This window comes from Rhinolophus sinicus, chromosome 3, assembly GCF_057876585.1.
Source record: "Rhinolophus sinicus isolate RSI-liver-muscle chromosome 3, RSI-T2T, whole genome shotgun sequence".
In the NCBI taxonomy this organism is placed as follows: domain Eukaryota; kingdom Metazoa; phylum Chordata; class Mammalia; order Chiroptera; family Rhinolophidae; genus Rhinolophus; species Rhinolophus sinicus.
Window position 1 is genome coordinate 121,657,788 of NC_142503.1, and position 17,812 is coordinate 121,675,599.

The 17,812-nt window shown below is 37.9% G+C and overlaps 2 protein-coding genes across 5 annotated transcripts in view; one reads left to right on the forward strand and one right to left on the reverse strand.

The window, feature by feature from the left end:
- The window catches only part of AP4S1 (adaptor related protein complex 4 subunit sigma 1), a 35,260-nt gene extending 32,150 nt beyond the window's left edge, over window positions 1-3,110 (reverse strand). Inside the window, exon 1 of the mRNA XM_019754517.3 lies at window positions 2,852-3,110. The gene's annotated coding sequence lies outside the window, so the exon portion shown is untranslated. The remainder of the gene's footprint in view (window positions 1-2,851) is intronic.
- Window positions 2,094-17,812, forward strand: part of STRN3 (striatin 3) — a 92,959-nt gene continuing 77,240 nt past the window's right edge. For 3 of the 4 annotated variants that reach the window (XM_019754512.3, XM_074328122.2, XM_019754513.3), the window contains exon 1: window positions 2,257-2,732. In XM_019754512.3, the coding sequence (XP_019610071.1) occupies window positions 2,451-2,732 (282 nt within the window). In that variant the 5' untranslated portion in view covers window positions 2,257-2,450. Of the gene's footprint in view, window positions 2,733-17,812 lie in introns of all 4 variants that reach the window. The other variant, XM_019754514.3, reaches the window with a different exon arrangement.

Here is a 17,812-nt window from a genome sequence, read left to right on the forward strand (position 1 = left end):
TAAGGAAAGGCAATGGGGCACAGCATGTGTTAAAGTCCTGTGGAATGAAACATTACTATACATTTGAGGAACCAAAAACAGTGCAGTTTGGCTGGAAAGGAGAATGGGGTGCCATGATGGTGTGATGGTAGATTAGGTAGTAGGGAGTATCTAGAATTTGAAGGACTTTTATACACTAGGTTAAAATTTGGGCTTTATTCTAAATTTGGTGATCACTAAAATATTTTAATTAGGGAATGACAGGATCAGATTTGCCTTTTGAAGATGACTCTGACATCAGTGGTATGAGAGATAGGGGAAGGATAGAGGTGGGAAGCCTTAACCTAAGACACTGAATGAAGATAATGGAATAGATATGAAAGAGGTTGGATGTGGGGGCTGAGTTAAAGAAAGGCACTAGAATGACTGCCAGGCCTCAGGTTTGAATGAAGTGTCACTTAATGAGATAGATAACAGAAGAGGAGCAGTTTTTTTTGAAGCTGAATGCAGAGGGAAAAAAAGGATTATAAATCCAGTCTTTACTTGAGCTTGAGGCGCACGTGGGAAATATAAATGTGTCTGCTCCTTTGGATGCCACATCCTCTCACAAATGTTTCTAGTACGTAGGTTTTGAGGTAGCATGGGATTTCTGAACTTTTATGTGCTATGAGGCCCCACAAAAAGGAACAGGACTGAATAAGCAGGTTGTATGTTGGTCCCTATAAAATGGAGAAATATACTTTAACAATGTGGAGTAGTTCTTAATAATATGGAGAAATAATTCTTAATAATACTGTGACCTGAGACCTAATGTCGTATATAAATAAAACATGGCAGCATGGATGACAAGTCCAATCTGCCTTTCATTAAACTGTAACAGTACAGCAGATATGATAGAATAAGATGTACTACTTTATCTCTTTGAAATTATACCCTGACTTGTCGTATATATTCCACAGAGAAAACTTTCTTTGTAGTAGAGAAGAAAAAAAAATTAACGTAATCCATTTTATATGCAAGTTTCCTGCATAGCTGTAATTACTAAACCTCTTTTCCCTATTATGTTGTTAAGTATTATTTTTGTGCTATTTTTCAACCAAATAGTTATTAGCTATATTAACTTTTAGAAACTTACTAGTTCATTAAGGATGTTTCCTGGCAACTTAAGCACATAAAAACACCAGGGTACTTAAAGGATTAACCTTGACTTTTATGCATTACATTCACTCACACAACATTTAATGACCCAAGAAAATATCTTTAGTCATTCATCTAGGATTCTAAGTTGTATTCACAATGCTTTCATTTATTTCCATCAAGAGATTCTGTTATGAATGATAATACTCGCAAGGTTCATTCACTTCTAAAACATCAAATTGTTAGTCTCATCAGTCTCCCCCAAAGTTATCTTTCTCCCACCCACCGTCTAAAGATCTAAACTTTTTCATTACCTCCCCTCCTCTCAAGAAAAAAAAGAAAAACAATCGCTCCTGCTCTCCTCCCAAATCCCCAAGACACAACCCAACCCAGAATCATAAAGAAGAGGGGAGGCAAAGTGGAACAAGTTGCGACCGGCGACCGGGAGTACAGAATTGGGACCAAAGCCGGGGCTCGAAACGTAGACGTGGAATCATTCACCACGTCCGGAAGGATCTGGGCTATTTGCCACAAGAGAACGTCCCTAAAGTCCCGCAACTAGCCGGTGCTAAGAACTAGAGAAAGAGCGAGTGACAGGCAGAGAAAGAGGCCCGACCCTCTGGGACGGCCTGAAACACGCTAGGAATGCAAAAGAAACGTCAGGAATCCGGGACGGGTAGCGCCGGCCAGAGCGATCAGCCAGGTTAAAACCCAGCTCCAAAGGCAGGCACGTCGCTGCGACCCTTGGGTGGAGAACGGCGCCTAGGGGCTGACTGAACGAGGGAAACTGATTACTGGGGAGCCAGAAACCGACTCGCTTCCAAAAGTTGGAGTCAGTGGCCCACTATCCGGTACCCTCCTCCGCTTGACACCCGGAGCGAGTCGTGGGGCGGGCCTAGGGGCGGGGCCGGAGCGCCTGACCCGCCTCTAACGGCAACCTTGACGGCGTCCTCAGTGCGCCTGCGTAGGGTGAGGCCGGACTCTATTTGGCTACTAGGCTTGCAGCAGCAGCGGCGTTCTCTACCCGGCATGCTGCGCGGGAGCGACGGCCCTTACGTCTATTCCCTTCCCAACCCTGCCCTCTCTCCCCGCCTCCCGCCGCGTCCCCCCCTTTCCCTAAAGTGAGTGAGTGAGACGGGCAGATGGAGGAGGGACTGTAATGGCGGCGGCCGGCAGCTCCCTGCTCTGACCCACGGCAGGCATACAGCAACCACCCCCTCCCCGCCCCACTCCCAGCCGGCCTCCGCCCCGCCACTAGCGCGGGGCCACCCTCCCCGGCCCTTCCCCCAGCCGTCGGCGTCTCGCCCTGAGCCCCGGCCGGGGCCCCACACACAATGGACGAGCTCGCCGGAGGCGGTGGTGGCGGCCCGGGGATGGCGGCCCCTCCACGGCAGCAGCAGGGACCTGGGGGGAATATGAGCCTTTCGCCAGGGGGGAATGGAGCGGCGGGCAGCGGGGGTCTTCCGGCTGCCGAAGGAGCGGGTCCCGCGGCAGGCCCCGAGCTGTCCCGGCCGCAGCAGTACACTATCCCGGGGATCCTGCACTACATCCAGCACGAGTGGGCTCGGTTCGAGATGGAGCGGGCGCACTGGGAGGTGGAGCGGGCCGAATTGCAGGTACCTCGCCTGGGGTCGGTGTGTGGGACGGCTGCGGCCGCGGGGTTCCCGGTGGGGGGGTGGGGCCGGGACTTCCCTCAGTCGGAACCCGCGGCCTTGGGAAGACAAGAGGGACCTACCTGTGTGGCTCGGGGCGCGTTGGACCTGGCCACGGCGCTTCCTAGAGTCCTCCTTCCCCTTTCCCGCAGAAGCTTGTTCCCCAACCCTCACTAGCTGCGCGGTGCGGGCTTCCTAGGGGCAGCCATTTTGGCTTTTAGTATGGCGTCTGCGGGGGCTCCTTCGGAGGCGGCCTGCCCGGGCCTCCGGGGCTTGGGGCTGAGCTCCTCTCTGTGGGATAGTTCGGCGTGGGGGCTGTTGGACACCGAGCTTGCTCTTGTTAGTGCCTCTTGAGATGGAGAACTCGGGGAGAGGGACTGGGATGGGCGTTTTACCACCTTTTGCCGGATCACCCCTCTCTCCGATTTGGCACGTCTGGCCCCCTCCTCTGGAGTTGGTACGCACTTGCCCCTTGACAGCCACGCTTCTTTCCAGGGCTACTACCAAGCACAATGGCTCGCCGCTGAACTGTGAAGTTTTTTTCATTTCCTACCGCCAACTTTAAGTACCTTCTTACCTGGGATGCTGCCGTAATCACTTTAGAGTCCCTATCAGTTCTTTAGCGACTGACTCAGCAAGCCTCCAGACATACCTCGGCGATATTGCGGTTTATTCCCAGACCGCCGCAATAAAGCGAATAGCAAGCAATCTTTTGCTTGTGCAGGGTCTTGCCTTCGATTTGTAAAAAAATGCAGCATCTGTGAAGCGCAATAATGCGAAAAAGCGCAATAAAACGAGGTATGCCTATACTGAATGTTTCGTTTTAGGGTACCCTTCAGGAGGCCTCCCCCTCCTCCATCCCCGTTTTTACCCATAAAAAGCCAAATCAGACTTATCTGTGTTGTCTTTGTGAAACGATTGAGAAAAGATTTAGTATTAGCTGGACGTGTAACGTACGTGTCTCACGTTACTAACTCTGAGGGGAAGCAAAGTTAGATTCTCAGGACCCTTCACAATTAAGCCTGACTTGATCCTGCTAAGGAGAAACTTGGATAGGCTGGTTTAACTAACTTTTGGAAGCTATTGATAGTTTGAGGGCTCATGTCTTGGATTTCAGAATCTTTTTAAAAGGATTGTTCAACTTTTTTGGGTATTTGTGTTTATTTTTGAATCCTTCCCAGGTCAAATTTAGGCTTAGAAGAAAAAAAGCATGGATCTAAGTAGTGTCGCACCTGTTTTTCAGACTGATGTATATTTAGAATATAAGCAGTATTGTTAGCTGACATATACGTCATATATGCCGACAGTAAATAGTTAGGAAAATGTGTGTAAAGAAGGAATACTGGATTAATTTAAAGGATGTCCTTCAACAAATGTATAACTCTTCAGTTTGATTTTGAACTGGTAAACTTTTATTTGACTCCATAAAGTGGGCAAAGTTAAACTTTTAAAAAGTGAGAATACTTATATATTTCAACACTATCAAGTATAGAAAAAATTAATTATAAATTAACACCTGTTAGTCGAATCAGTGTTTTAGAATTGTGCTTTGATGCACTACTGGGCTTTTAAAAATGTAACTTTCCAAAAGCTTAAGTCAAAATTGTCTTATTTCTTTTAACTTGTGTATAGTCTGCTTTGCCATATTTGGGACTTACAGAGTTCTGTTGATACACAGCTGTCTACTACACCATGTTATAAACAATATTCTGTGTGAATGAAGATAGTAAAGCATTTATTTAAAAAAATTGCATGTGCAAATGCATTGAGGCTTGGGCTCACTAAATAATACTTCACCAGTCCCCGATACATGTTTATAACCTTTGTACTGTTGTACGAAAGCTTGGATTATACCAATTTTTCAAGTTTGCAATTGCATTAGTCATTCATAAGCTTCACTAACGTAGGTAGCTGAGAAAATGTCTTTTGTCTAAATTAGTAAAATATATACATTAATAAGGTCTATATTGTCTGCCCTAGCTCTTGCTTTCCTGTCTTACTCTCTCCTTGACAGTAACAGAAAAGTCTTTTAAGGGAGATTTCTTTTACTTGTTTGCTTTCAGTTGATCAACTATTGGCATATTTGTTCTGATATATAACCATTCTAAGTGTTTTGTTTCTTTGCTTATTTTGAAGAAATTCTACACTGTTTTTAAACTCTTAATTTGTTCCAGGGATTTTCATTATTTCATACTGATCGTTTTGGAATAAAATGTTCATGATTGAGTTTATGTGTTTATGTATTTCTCGGCAATGTTTTATTGGGTTACTTAGGATGGTTTCAGATTTACTTCTGGAATGTTAAATTTACTTTAGGTGCGGTCAGTCTTTAGTAAGATTGCTTGTGCATATTTAAAAATGCATGTGTTGGATAAAAATTTATTAGGTGGGTTTAAAGAAGCATCAATAGATTTAAACTGTAAGCTTATTTTTAAGAAAGATGAAAAATAAGACAGCTTACGTATTGTATATGTAAGCCTTGGGTACAGTGGTCATCTACACATATATTTAAAGCACTCAATATTGAAACTATTCAGTAATGGAATAGGAAGAGGCTAAGGTATATCAATTTTGATGTAAAATTTCAACATGGAATCATGTTTTTCCTGGCTTTGGAAAGGACTTTAAATTGGAACTTTGCAGTATGGTTCTTTCTGTAAAAGGAATTTGGGGTGAAGGCCTGTCTTAGAAACTTGGAAATAAACCAAAGAATCATGTTCTAAAGCTCATTTTATCTTTGTGATGGTTCCTTACTTTGGACTGAGGTTAATAAGGCTCTAGGACAGTGATTCCTAAATAGAGTGCTAGTCAGAATCCCTTGTAAAACTGTGAAAAGTATGCAGGGCTCTGCCTCATCCTCCAGAGATGGAGAAAAAAAATGGACTGTGGGATTTTGGCAGTTCATGTTTCATGAAAATTCTAACTGTCATTTAATTGGCAGTATAACCTTATGAAGTAGGTATCATTTCTGTTGTACAGATGAGGAGACAAACTTAGGTTAAATAACTTTGCCTTAAGTACTGTAGCTGATATTTGAACCCAGGTTTGTCTGAATCCAAGCCTGTGGTCTTATTACCACTCTTGTAATCACTGTGTTGTATTGTCATCTTAGCATTTTTCGTGGAAGTGGAATCTGCCCTGTAATTTTTTTTGTTTACCATTAAATGGCATACACCATTTCAGTATACTTCAACAAAGTTTTTTTTGAGCTCCCATGAGTTGTCAAGTCTAGTTGGTGTATATTGCCAACATGTTCTTGTGTTTTTTTCTGTAGTTGGTATGTAATAAATACACTTACGGTGTATACAAAATGCTTGTTTACCAACTATGAAAATATGATACAGATAATTCATGGAAAATGTAGTCCAGAAGTTTGTATTGTAAAACTACTAATTCTCCAGCAAATATAAAAATTTTAATTAGTGTTTGTGCTTGCACACTCAGGCATACAAATAGTGGTATATAATGATATTTGAAATAAGGATCTTGCCCACATGGAGCTTGTACTCTAGAAATAATAAGGTGTAATTAAACCAGAAATTAACAGGATGCTAAGAAAATAAATGGTGGTGGGAAACCTGTATAGATAATGGGTTTTCAGATAAATACCTAATATTTATTGAGCACTTACTAAATGCCAAGAATTATTTTAAGGTCTTAATACATACCTTAGCTCAGTGGGCGAATAAAAATTTTTGCCTAAAATATCCATGAAACCTAACTACGGACGTAAGGAAATAACCCTGATTTCATCTGGTTTTCATTTCTTGAATACCACTGTCGTAGTTTAGGTTGCTCCTCCTGCCTGAATTCTCTGTAGCAATCTAACAGTTTCCCTCCATGCACACCCCTCTCAACAGTTTATCCTCTATATTGTAAATGTGATTGTGTTACATATACCCTACATATACCCTTTAATTTTTTATTATGGAGCGTTTTAAACATACACAAAAGTAACATAGTATCTGTCCCTCCCACAAGCTTGTCACTTGTCTTAAATAGTAGCAACTCATGACCAGTCTTGTTTTACTTATACTTCTTTCTACTCCTGCCCCTATCCCAAATTATTGTGAAGCAAATCCCAGGAGCATATAATTTCATCCATGAATATTTCAGTGTATATGTGTAAAAGATAAGGACTTTAAAAGACAACTACAATATTATTATTGTAATTGTTAAGAAAAATGAACAATTCTTTAATATTATCAAATAGCCACTTTTCAAATTTCTAATTTTCTCAGTTATCTTTGAACAGTTTCTTTGAATCAGGATTCAAAAAACATTGTGATTGGAACCCTCTCCATCTTTCTTTCCTTTTCCTTGTCAATTTTAATTGAAGAAATCAGGCCTTAGTCCTGTAGAGGTTCCCACCGTCTGTGTTTTGCCAAATGCTTCCCCTGTGATACAGTTTAACGTGTTCTGTTGTTCTGTTTGTTTTTCCCAATTACTTGGTTAGTTGGGTCTAGGGGCTTGATCAGAATTGGTTGATTTCCTTTTTTTGGGTGGGAGGCGGAGAACAAGACCACTTCACAGGCAGTTAAGATGGCTTCCATCAGAAGGCACACATCCGTTGTTTGTGTTTTGTGATGTTAGCAGCTAGCTGTTTATGTTAGTGTTAGCAACATTCATTCCTTAGGGCCATGCTTAGATTTTAAAAAATTTATTAAGAAATTGAGATGTAACTCACATAACGTGAAATACACCCCTTTAAAGTGTACATTTCTATGTTTTTTAATATAGTCACTATGATGAGCCGTCATCATCACTGTCTAATTTCAGAACATTTTCATTACCTCACAAAGGAACCCTGCACCTATAAGTGGTTAATTCCAATTCTCCCCATTTGGCAGCCACGAGTTTCTGTCTCTGTGATAGAATAATGTATTTTCTGTCTCTGGATTTGCCTGTTCTGGACATTTCATATAAATGGAATCATATATTTTTGTAACTGGCTTCTTTCACTTAAGATGATGTTTTCAAGGTTCTTCCATGTTGGCTGAATAGTATTCTATTGTGTGGTTATACTACATTTTGTTTGTCCATCAGTTGGTGAACATTTGGGTGTTTCTGCTTTTGGGCTCTTATAAATAATGCTGCTAACACTTATGTGAACATATGTTTTTACTTCTCCTGGGTATATACCTAGGACTGGAATTGCTGGGTCATGTCCAACTTTTTGAGGAAATCTATGTTTAACTTTTTGAGGAACTGCCAAGCTATTTTCCAAAGTGACTGCACCATTTTACTTTCCCATCAGTAATGTAGGAGGGGTGTAGGGCCACCCTGAACTTTTTTTTCAAGGTTGAACTGTATTTTTATTATTAAAATATATACATTTTACAAAATGCCTTTCCTTTGAACGTATTTAAATTGATTTTTTTGACTCCAAGTTGTGTTTTCTCCCTCCCTCATCTCTTTCAAAGACTTTATTTTTTAGAGCAGTTTTAGATTTACAGCAAAATTGATCGGTTCCCATGTAACTTCCTCCCCCATCAAAGGCTGACTGACTATCAGCTCCCGCCAGGGTGGTTACCATGGATGAACCAACACTGACCCTTATTATCATCCCAAGTCCGTAGTTTACATTAGGGTTGTACATTTGTCTCTTTTTCTTGTACATTCTTTGGGTTTTGACAAATGTATAATGACATGTATCCACCTTTATAGTACACAGAATGGTTTCACTGCCCTAAAAATCCCCTGTGTTCCACCTGTTTTTTACCTTCCTCCCTTCAAACCCCTGGCAACTACTGCTAATTTTACTATCTTCCATAGTTTTGCCTTCTCTAGAATATTATATAATTGGAACCATATAGTACATATATGTAGCCCTTTCAGACTGACTTCTTTAACTTAGGAATGTCTTTGTGGCTTGACAGATTTTCTCCTTTGAGGAGTATTTTGAATAGCACTCTATGGTATGTATGTACCACAGTTTATTTGTCCGTTCACTTATTAAATAGTATCTTTGTTGCTTCCAAGTTTTGGCAATTATGAATAAGCATCCATGTGCAGGTTTTTGTTGGATGTAAGTTCTCAAGTAGTTTAGGTAAATAAGGTAGATAACCAAGGAGCTCAATTGCTAGATTGTATGATAAGAGGATCTATGTTTAGTTTTGTAAGAAACAGCCAAATAAAAACAGCCAAACTTCTTCCAAAGTGTTTTGCACAAACTTCTTTCTTTGTGCATCCCTCCCGCAGTGAATGGGAGTTCGTGTTGCTTCACATCCTTGGCTGCCTACAATGGCAGTGTTTTGGATTTTACCCATCGTAGTAGGTTTGTTGTAGTGGTATCTCAGTTTAATTTACAATTCCCTGATGGCTCACAGTGTTGAGCACCTTTATATCTTTGGTGAGGTGTTTGTTAAGGTCTTTGTCCCATTTTTAAATTGTTTTGTCTGTATTTCTTCTCTCTCAATACCATATATATACTTTGTTTTGGATGGAATGATGTTGGGCTTTGTTTCCAGTCATTTATGAGTTATTGTTCAATAAATGGCAGCCACAGTATTGCTTATAACACTTATATATTTGCCTTAAAATATTCTTTCATGACTTAATCTAAAGGAATGCCTAATTGTAATATCACCTTACTGAGGCTCTCCTTCCAGTGAAGTTACCAAAGGCAATGATTAAATTTATTTTACCTGGAGATAAACTTGTAAAGTCTCTAATTGTAAGAGAATAGAGACTTGTGGTGGCTCACAAACCTAGTTAATAATTTTAATCACCTAGGATGCTTTAAATACACAGACTCCCACATTCTGTGCCTGATCATTGTGATTGAGTAGAGTAGTCTGAAGTGGGATCTTTTTCTAAAGTATGTACCTGCCGATTCCGATTATCAGTCAGGTTTGGGAACCTGCATGATCAAAGGCGCCAATGATGTGGTACAATCCATTTCTCTAAACTCTTTCCCTTCAATATCCTTATTCCTCCAACTGGTATTTTAAACTTGAGCAGTATATTACTTACTCCCTTCTCTGCACTCCCAGCGACTTGCACCGACTATACTTACATTTAACGGGAACTTTTGAATATGCTATGAATTTTTGTTGTTTTCTCTAGAAATACACTGTGGCGTTTGATTACATAGATGAAAGCATTATATGTTCATAAAGAACTATTATGAACATTTGTTAACATTTAATGGGTGCTTTCTGTATGTTGGGAGTCATTGCTAATTTTTGTACTATCCCTAAATTATAGGTAAGTTATTTCCATTGTAGAGAAGGAAACATGGACAAGAGATTAATAACTCACTCAACATAAACAGTAGGTACGAAGCCAGGAGCTGTTGAGTCTCTTTTGACCAATATGTTTATGCCATCTTAAGGTAATACCAGTACCTGGTATTCATTGGGACCACTTAAGTGGTAAAGAACTGTCAACAAATGACTAATGAATAGGCTCAGTGTGACAAGATTTAAAAGACTATAACTGAAGCAGTTATAAATGTGTGAATTTTTGGATCACCTTTTGATAGACTTTGTAAAAAGGTTTTTAAAAATGTAATTAAAAAATTTCAAACTCTTTTATTTTTTGAATAGGTAATATATTGTTCAAAATTAAGTCTTATGTTAACTATGAACCTGTCCACCCTTACTTCCACATTAGTACCCACTTTTATTAGTACTATAATGGATCCCTGCAGTGTTTATGCAGATAAACAAATATATATATAATTTTCCTCATTTCCTGATACAGCAGTTTATGCTAGCCCTATTTTTTCTTTTTCATTTAACATTTTTTTGGAGATCATTCTAAACCTGTTAATAGAGAGCATTCTCATTTTTTTTCCTAACAGCTGCAGAGTATTCTATGTGGATGTACCGTAGTTGGTTTAACCCCACTGTTGCTGGAAAGTTGTGTTACATTTTCACAAAACACTTATTAACTATGTTTCTTCTTAAATGTGTAAGCAACCAGCCTTGAATCCTCAAAATAAACCCTATTGTATTGCTTTTTTGTTTTATTAGAGATATTAGCTTTTGTAAAAAATTTTTTAATTTTTTGTAACGCATTGTTATGTAATGAATTCGTTGAAACCTGAATTTAAATTACGGGTCTGGAATGTTTCGGCTTTGAAAGCTGTTAACCAGGGCTTGGTTTCATTTGAGCTGTCTGTCTGTTACTGAAATCTAGGAGTATGAAGAAGCCTAGAAAGACTAAACAAAGAAAAAGATGAAATAGAAAAAAGGAGAGGGGATGGATGGGAAGAGGAATAAGGTAATGCTAGAAAAACAATGGATGAGGGTAATGATATGCCACTAATAGTTATCTTAGATAGTAAAACTTTCGGAGTGGCCTTTGTTTGCTTTTTCCCAGAGCTTTAAAAGTGGACCAGACTTCTATAAGCTTATCTTAAAAAAAGGGGCAGGTGGGAGTGGGGATCAGATTCTAGAAAAATCCATACTTAAGAATCTTTATACTTTGCGTATATGACTGCACCCTGGTCATTTTCTTAAAACTTAATGTAATTTAACTTGTTTATTTTCTGTTTCCCCCCCTTAAGACTGATTATAAGATCTTTGAGAGGGACTTTTTTTTGTTTTTTTTTTCTTCTCATGTATACCCAGTGTGACAGTAAAGGGCTTGGCACATAATAAATGTTTGCTAAATATTTGTTAAATTAGTGAAGTTCCTGAGAACATTCCATTAAGCAGAATTTAGATGTGAGAAGCTGACTTGTAATTTTTGTAATACATAACAGGGAAAAAAGTCCACAAGATGGAGATAACATATAAATAACTACTCTTTCCTCACCCTTTCCTTTGATATTGGAATGAAACCAAACTTTATTATAAGGTACCAGGTTTCCCCGAAAATAAGACCTAGCCGGACCATCAGCTCTCATGTGTCTTTTGGAACAAAAATTAATATAAGACCCAGTCTTATTTTAATATAAGACCGGGTCTAATATAATATAATACTGGGTCTTATATTAATTTTTATTCCAAAAGACACATGAGAGCTGATGGTCCGGCTAGGTCTTACTTTTGGGGAAGCATACTATTCAAAATAATTTACTCCCACCCCCCAATGGAGTGTAAGAGAAATCACAACTTCAATTAAAATGAATTGCTGCTTGGGGTTAATGTACTGCGGGAGTGGGGTGGGGGGGGAACGGACTACTTTTTCCCCTTAAATAATAATTTTTTAAAAAGCATTTTTATTGGGGAATATTGGGGAATGGTGTGTTTTTCCAGGACCCATCATCTCCAAGCCAAGTCATTGTTTTCAATCTAGGTGTGGAGGGTGCAGTTCACTGGCCGATGTGGGAATTGAACCGGCGACGTTGGTGTTATGAACACTGTGCTCTAGCCAACTGAGCCAACTGGCCACCCATAAATAATGATTTTTATGAAGAATGTTTAATGACTAGGAATGCTTATGATAAATTAAAAATAAAAGCAGAAACGCATAATAAGTGCTAAATCAGCTATATAAAAATTAGGTTGAAAAAGTCAGTGCAAATGTGATTTTTGGGTGATGGGATTTTTGAAAACTTCTGTTTTCCTTATTTAAAAAAGAAAATGACTCAGGAAACACAACAGACTATGTATTTTCTGTTATTAAAATTGATAGTATAGAAATGGCTTATTTTTTATGTATACGTATATAGTCATTGTTGAAAAATAATCATAAAACAAGTTGAACTTCTTAGCATATTTTTTTTTAGTTTCAGGTGTACAAAACAGTGTAATAGTTAGACATTTACACCCCTCGCAGGTGATAACCCGTCCAACCTCTTAGTATTTTTAACAAATTTATATTCTAGTTTATCTTTTCTCCATTTCCTTTTTTTCCTCATTTCTTTAAATACTGCCAAATACCCTTTATTACTTACTACAATTTTAATTTTCTGATGCTTTAAAAATTTGTTTTATGGTTGTATTTAGTTGCTTTTAATTTCTAAGTTTTTATTTTAATTTTTAATGTCAATTATTAAAGTAATACATTCGATGAAAGTTAAGTCACAGGAATGTCAAAAATAGTGACTTTTCTAGGTAATTTTAATCTTCCAGAAACAACTACTGATGGCTTTCTGGGTGTGTATTTTTATACATATACAAGAGTGATTCTCAGCTGGAGGGAATTCTGCTCACATGGGACATTTGGCAGTGTCTGGAGACATTTTTGGTTATCACAATCAGAGGGGGCTGCTACTGACATGTAGTGGATAGAGAGATCAGAGATGTCGCTAAACATGCACAGGCCACCCCCACCCCCACCCCCTCCCCCATCAAAATAAATGATCTGGTTCAAAATGTCTAGTAGTACTAAGGTTAGAAACCCTGCTTGTCACTACATTTTTAAATACTAGAATTATACAACTGTTACTTGTCTCTGGCACTGTTAAACATTACCTTTGACTTCCTCTTATGGTAATTGAGGATTTATCACACTTTTTACATCTCTTTTCACCATATTCCAATGTAGGTAATAAAACTAGTTAAATTACTAGTTTTTGCATTATGACCATGTAAATAATTTGTGAGTCAAAAAGCAAACTGAATACTCTCCCTTTTCTGTACTTTTTTTTGTTCTCCTTGAAGTTATTTGCCTCCTTTTTAATTCGTTTATTAGTTTTTTATGCATCTATTTTTCCAAAAGTTCCTACAAATCCCCCAGGGTTTTCAACCTTGCAAGCACATCACATCTATCATGTCTGTTTTGTGTGGAGCGGGTGGAGTGGAGTAGGGAGGACCTGCCTTCCAGAGCTCTCAGCCCCCTTGCTCTGATCTAGTCTTGTTCTTAAGACTTGTTAGAGTTGTTATTCTGAAACCTCTGCCTGCTGTTTTCCTGTTTGTTAGAGTTACTGCTTTGAAAAGTCTCTCTGCTGTTCTTTCACTGGATATCATTCCACATCCTTTCTTGGCTTAATCCTTCGTTTTGCTGAAATATGTGATAATTTCTTGAGAAAAGTTGCATAAGAGGTAAATTTTAGGGACTCGAATCTTTTTAAAGTATCTGTATTTTATTCCCATACTTGATTGGTAGTTTGGCTGGAAATAAGTTTTCATTAGTATTTCGAAGTCATTTCTTTTGTCTTTGAACTTTCAGTGTTGCTTTTGAAGGGTTTGATGCTATTCTGATTCTGATGCTCTTTTTGTGTGCGTGATTGTTTTGTTATCTTTTGTTTATCCTGGTTTTATTAAATTTCATGAAAATCATATCATTAGACCCTGAAAGAAGTCTTTTATTCCATAGTTCAGTATTTCTCAATGGAGGACACTGTAGGCATTTAGATAGTACGCACTACTTTTATGTGGTACTCTTTTGCTTGCAGGCTTTGAGTGCCCTGGCTCCTGGGCATTAAATAACAGTATAACTCCGTAGTGAGACAAGTAGAAATGTTTCCAGACATTTCATTTCCAAACACCCCCTAGGGAGAAGCAGTACTAATCTTATTTGAGAAGCATTATTGTAGTCCAAAGTCCTTAAGGCACTTTTTCCATTCAGTTGATGATGGACCTGCTGATTTAGTGTATCTTGTCTCCAGAGTTTCTTCTCTTTTTGGTCTATTTTCTTCAACTGTATTTTTCAATCCAGTTACATTTGTAAAAGCATTTTCTTGTTTGAATTTTTTAGAATGGTATTCTGTTTTTATTTGACTCTTTTTTTTTAATTGATTCTTTTTTAGTGTAGAGTTTTCGTTGAAGTTTTCTTTCCCTGAATTGTCAGTTTCCTCCGAATTTCTTTTTTCTTTTGCTTCTTTCTTACCTAATGCTTTCCTCAAATATTGGTGACTATTGACTATCTGTTTATAGTTAAGAGTGAAGTACTATAAGGCTGAATGGTAGATATGAGCTGTTTTTTACCCCTTTCTTAAAACTCATTTTTATTTCCATTAAAAATAGACTGATTTTTAATCTGGTTTAGCCTTGCCATAGGTTTGTTTTCTTAAATTTCTAATTGTTTATAATTGGTTCTCCTAGCTTACGCTTTTCAGAGTTCTCCAGTTAACTTCCTGTGTAGACTTCTGGTGGTCTCAGATGTCTGTCATTGTAATTTAAATTTTTTTTAGCTATTTAGAAACTACCATTTTTGTGCTGCATTTTATTTAGAGCATACCTGCAGAATGATATTCTATCTCTGTTGAACTTTTTGGAGACTGGTTTTCTTCAAGTGTTTTGTCAGTTCTCTCCAGAATTCTCTTTCTCATATCTTCCATTAGTATATGGTCACTTTCTCATCATTCTGCTTTACCAGGCTTATATAAACTTTAGGTCCTTCATTTTCCTTTAGTTGTTCCTTTAGCCATACTCTTTTTCTGGTTTATAGTGTCCTTTTGTTCTATGCTGATATTTTCATCTTTTCTGGTATCTTTAAATTCTAACTTTTGTAAAAGGTTTAATTTTTTTTCGAAGTCCTCTAAGTCAATAGGTATCTCAAACCCTTAGCTTCTGATGTGCTTTCTGGTATAAACAAATAAACATGACATCTGGTTCATGTACAAAACAACATAATGTACAAAACAAGATAATGATTAGACATTTACACCCCTCACAAAGTAATGCCCCCAACAAGTCTGCTACCTCTCTGACTCCGTACATAATTATTACAATACCATTGACTATTCTCTGCTGTACTTTACATCCCGTGACCACACACACACACACACACACACACACACACACACACTTTAATTGTAGTTGACATTCAGTATTATCTTTTATTATTTTCAGTGTACAGCTCAGCATTTACGTAATTGATGAAGTGATTCCCCCTATAAGTCTAGTACCCATCTGATACCATATATAGTTTTTACATTATTGACTATATTCCTGTAATGTATTTCATATCCCTATGACTGTTTTGTGACTACCAATTTGTATTTCCTAATGCCGTCACTTTTCTCACCTATCCCCCAACCTCCTTCCCATCTAGCAACCATCAATTTGTTCTCTCTCTATGACTCTATTTCTGTTCTGTTTGTTCGTGTATTTTCTTTAGATTCCACATAATAGTGAGATCGTATGGTATTTGTCTTTCTCAGTCTGATTTAATTCACTTAGCATAATATCCTCTAGGTCCATGTATATTGAAAATGGTAAAATTTCTTTCTTTTTTATGGCAGAGTAATACTCCATTGTATAAATGTACCAAAATTTCTTTAACTGATCGTCTATTGATGGGCATTTTGGTTGTTTCCATATGTTAGCTATTGTGAGTAGCACTGCAGTAAACATGGGGGTGCACATATATTTTTGAGTTAAGTGTTTTGGATTTCTTTGGATAAGTACCCAGGAGTTGAATTGCTGGCTCATACGATAGTTCTATTTTTAATTTTTTGAGGAACCTCCATACTGTTTTCCATAGTAGTTGCATCAATTTGCAACTCCGCCAACAGTGCACAAGGGTTCCCTTTTCTCCACATCCTCACCCGTACTTGTTTTTGTTGATTTATTGGTGATGGCCGTTCTAACAGGAATGAGGTGGTATCTCTTATGGTTTTTATTTGCATTTCTCTGATGATTAGTGATGTTGAACATCTCTTCATATATCTGTTGACCGTGTGTATGTCCTCTTTGGAGAAATGTCTATTCAGGCCCTTTCCCCATTTTTTAATTGGATTGTTTGTTTGTTTTGGTGTTGAGTTGTATGAGTTTTTACAAATTTTGGATACTAACCCCTTATCAGATGTATCATTGGTGAATATCTTCTCCCATTTAATAGGATGTCCTTTTGTTTTGTTGGTGATTTCCTTTGCTGTGAAAAAACTTTTTTGTTTACTTTGTCTTTTGTTTTCCCTTGCCCAAATAAATACATCAGTAAAAATATTACTAAGGGTAATGTCTGAGAATTTACTTCCTATATTTTCTCCTAGGAGTTTTATGGTTTCTGGTCTTACCATTTAAATCTTTAATCCATTTTGAGTTTGTTCTTATATATGGCATAAGAAAGTAGCCCAGTTTCATTTTTTTGCATATATTTGTCCAGTTTTCCCAACACCATTTATTGACTGTCTTTACCCCAATGTAAAATCTTGCTTCCTTGGTCATAGATTAAATGACCATATAGGCATGGATGTGTTTCTGGACTCCATTCTGTTCCATTGATGTATGTGTCTGATTTTATGCCAGTACCTTGCTGTTTTGATTACAATAGCCTTATAATTTAATATCAGGTAGTGTGATATATCCAGCTTTGTTCTTCTTTCTCAGAATGGCCGTGGCTATTCCTTGTCTTTTATGGTTCCATATAAATTTTAGGATTATTTGTTCTAATTTTGTGAAAAATGCCATTGGTGTTTTGCTAGGGATTGCATTGTGGTACAGATTTCTTTTGATTTATTTATTTTCTTTTTCTTTTTCTTTAATTTTTTATTGGGGAATGTTGAGGAACAGTGTGTTTTTCCAGGGTACATCAGCTCCAAGTTAAGTCGCTGCCTTCAATCTAGTTGTGGAGGGCGCAGTTCACTTGTCCATGTGGTAATCGAACCAGCAACCCTGTTGTTAAGAGCTCACGCTCTAACCAACTGAGCCATCCGGCCGCCTCAGGTTTCTTTTGATTTAAATTCAATCTCTAAAGTAAAAAGTGGTTATGTTTTTCTTTTTTCTTTAAAAGTAACCGTGTGTCATGTGTGCTGCTTTAATATGTAAAAAAATACTATAACTGATTCTTTTTTCCACATTTTTTTAATGTAGTAAAGTACACAAAGCAATTTACCATCTTAACCATTTTTATTAATAAGTATACACTAAGTGATATAGTTGCATTTATATTGTGCAACCATCACCACAGTCCATCTGCAGGACTCTCTTCATTTTGTAAAACTGAAACTCTGTACCACTAAACAGTAACTGTCCATTCCCCTGTGCCACCACTCCCTGGCAGCCACCTACTATTCTGTCTCTGAATTTGACTAAGTATTTCATGTAGGTGGAATCACTCAGTATTTGTCTTTTTGTGACTAGCCTCTTTTACTTAGCATTATATCCTCAAGGTTCATTTATATTGTAGCATGTGTCAGAATTTCCTTCCTTTTTAAGGCTGAAAATATTCCATTGTATGCATACACCATGGTTTGTTTATCC